The 1,873-nt window shown below is 65.1% G+C and overlaps 2 protein-coding genes across 2 annotated transcripts in view; both read right to left on the bottom strand.

Moving 5' to 3' along the window:
• Nucleotides 1-285, bottom strand: part of CTDSP1 (CTD (carboxy-terminal domain, RNA polymerase II, polypeptide A) small phosphatase 1) — a 4,690-nt gene extending 4,405 nt beyond the window's left edge. Inside the window, exon 1 of the mRNA XM_009996250.1 lies at nt 213-285. Within this exon, the coding sequence (XP_009994552.1) occupies nt 213-285 (73 nt within the window). The remainder of the gene's footprint in view (nt 1-212) is intronic.
• Nucleotides 286-323: 38 nt separating this feature from the next.
• SLC11A1 (solute carrier family 11 (proton-coupled divalent metal ion transporter), member 1) overlaps nt 324-1,873 on the bottom strand; it is an 8,833-nt gene continuing 7,283 nt past the window's right edge. Inside the window, exons 16-17 of the mRNA XM_009996248.1 lie at nt 504-595; nt 324-328 (exon numbers count right to left, since the gene is read on the bottom strand). Coding sequence (XP_009994550.1) covers nt 324-328; nt 504-595 — 97 coding nt within the window. The remainder of the gene's footprint in view (nt 329-503; nt 596-1,873) is intronic.

Below are 1,873 nucleotides of genomic sequence, written 5' to 3'. Positions count from 1 at the left end.
TATATATATATACACACTTTCCCCTGTCATTCCTGCCCTCCTGCCTCTAGGGAGAAGGCTGTTTCCGGGTGCTCTCCGAAAAAAAACATCTTTTACCAGTAGCTTAAGGATACATCAATCTCCTCGGGAAAACTCATCTCCCCTAAGCCCCCCATGTACTGTCACCCCCGTTACCTCCCTCCAGCCCCTCCCCCGCCCCGGCTGGGCCTTGCCAGGGCAGTTCAGTACCGCGATGGGGTCCCCGGGCAGCGTCCGGCCCCGGGGGTTCCAGCCGGTCCTGCTCATCGTCTCGGTGGCTGGAGATGCTGCTTCCTCCGTGAGCGCTAGGCTGGGGCAGAGGAGGATGGGAATGGCCCCACGGGTCTCGGGGGGACCTGGGAGGCAGCGATGCCCGCGGCGGCAGCCCCCCGAGGACCGCTCTGCCTCTCCGGCTCCCCGGGGCTGAGCCATCCCCGTACGGTGGGAGCAACCCCTGGGGAACGGGGCTGGAAGGGAACCTGTACCCTCTGCCAGCGTGGGACACAACGGGGCACAGCACATGCCCACCGGTGACACCTCTGGGAAATGAGGTCCGGAGACGAGAGGTCCCTCCACAATCCTCGGGGAATTAAGATGCTGCAGGGCCGACGGGATCAGGCGGGCGGTGGAAACGCTGGTGGTGCAAAAGGTCCCAGATCTGCGCGGGGCAACCCGGCACCACGAAGGCGGGGGAAGTCACGGTAGGGATCGAGCTGCGGCTGGGAACCGGGACACGGCGTCCTGCCACCCCCTCCGTCTGCTCCGAGGGGGGCAGCCATCGTGCCTCAGTTTCCCGCCCCTCCGCAGCGCTGGGCAGGGAGGCAGCCGGCACTGCCACCCTGCCCGGGGCGAGGAAGAGGAAGGAAGAAGCTGTGCTTCCTTCGCTCTCTATTTCGGGCTGACCTGTGCTGTTCTTTAGCCCAGGTGGAGCCGGGCAGGATGCCTGCCCCCTCCCCGCTGCGCTGGCTGGGACGGGCTCTGCTGCCTGCGGTGCCAGGGGACACTGTTTAACATGGGGATGGCCATGGAGGCCACACACTGTCCCCTCCCAGACCTCTGTCTCTCTCTCTGAATCCTTCTCATCTCTCCCTGATGAGCCACACGCAGGCAACAGCCTCAGCTAAGCCAAGCCCTGCTTGTCTTCTAATTAATGTAATTAGGAAAATCTCCAGGCCAGATGCCTGTAGCAGCAGTTGGAGCATCGCTTCCAGCTTTGCTGCCTGCTCGGGGTTAGACCGGGCAGCTGGGGAGCTCAGGAGGCAGTTGCCCACATCCTGGGGTTGTGGGACAACCTGGGGATATGGGGCTTGCAGGGACAACCTCATCCTGTACCCCCAGGCCGGGAACAGGCAGAACCCAGCTAGGTGCATGGGCTGTGGGCACAGGGCAGAAAAGCATTGGGCTGCCATGGGCGGGGCACTGAGGGACCTCTCTGTGCCACCCCACTGTCCCCAGGCTGGGGTCCCAGATGCTGTCTCCTGTCCCCACAACCTGACCATGGCCACGAGGGCTCTGTCCCAGCAACTGCTGCCTTGTGGCTGGGGCCTGTGGCTGAACACCTCCTGCTAACACCCAGGCCAGTAGGTGCCCCCGAGATGGGGGTGCCCTGGGCTGGGACTCTTGGCCAGACAAAAGTGATCCCCGCGGGCACAGCCCCAGGGACCTCTGCCACCGCAAGACAACCCGTTGAGCTGCTCCCTGCACTCCGCAGACCCCAGCATCCCCCAGACCTCCGGCCCTCCCCGTCCCTGACGGCCTCCCCCGAGCCCGGTACCCTCCGGCAGGGTCCCCCCGCCCTGGGGAAGGCACCGCGCGGCTCCCGCTCCTTCCCTCCGCAGCCGCGGTGAGGGAGGGG

Source organism: Chaetura pelagica, unplaced genomic scaffold (assembly GCF_000747805.2).
Source record: "Chaetura pelagica isolate M959 unplaced genomic scaffold, ChaPel_1.0 scaffold3, whole genome shotgun sequence".
In the NCBI taxonomy this organism is placed as follows: Eukaryota; Metazoa; Chordata; class Aves; order Apodiformes; family Apodidae; genus Chaetura; species Chaetura pelagica.
The sequence above is the reverse complement of the archived record's forward strand: the minus strand, read 5'-3'. Positions and strand labels throughout refer to the sequence as shown.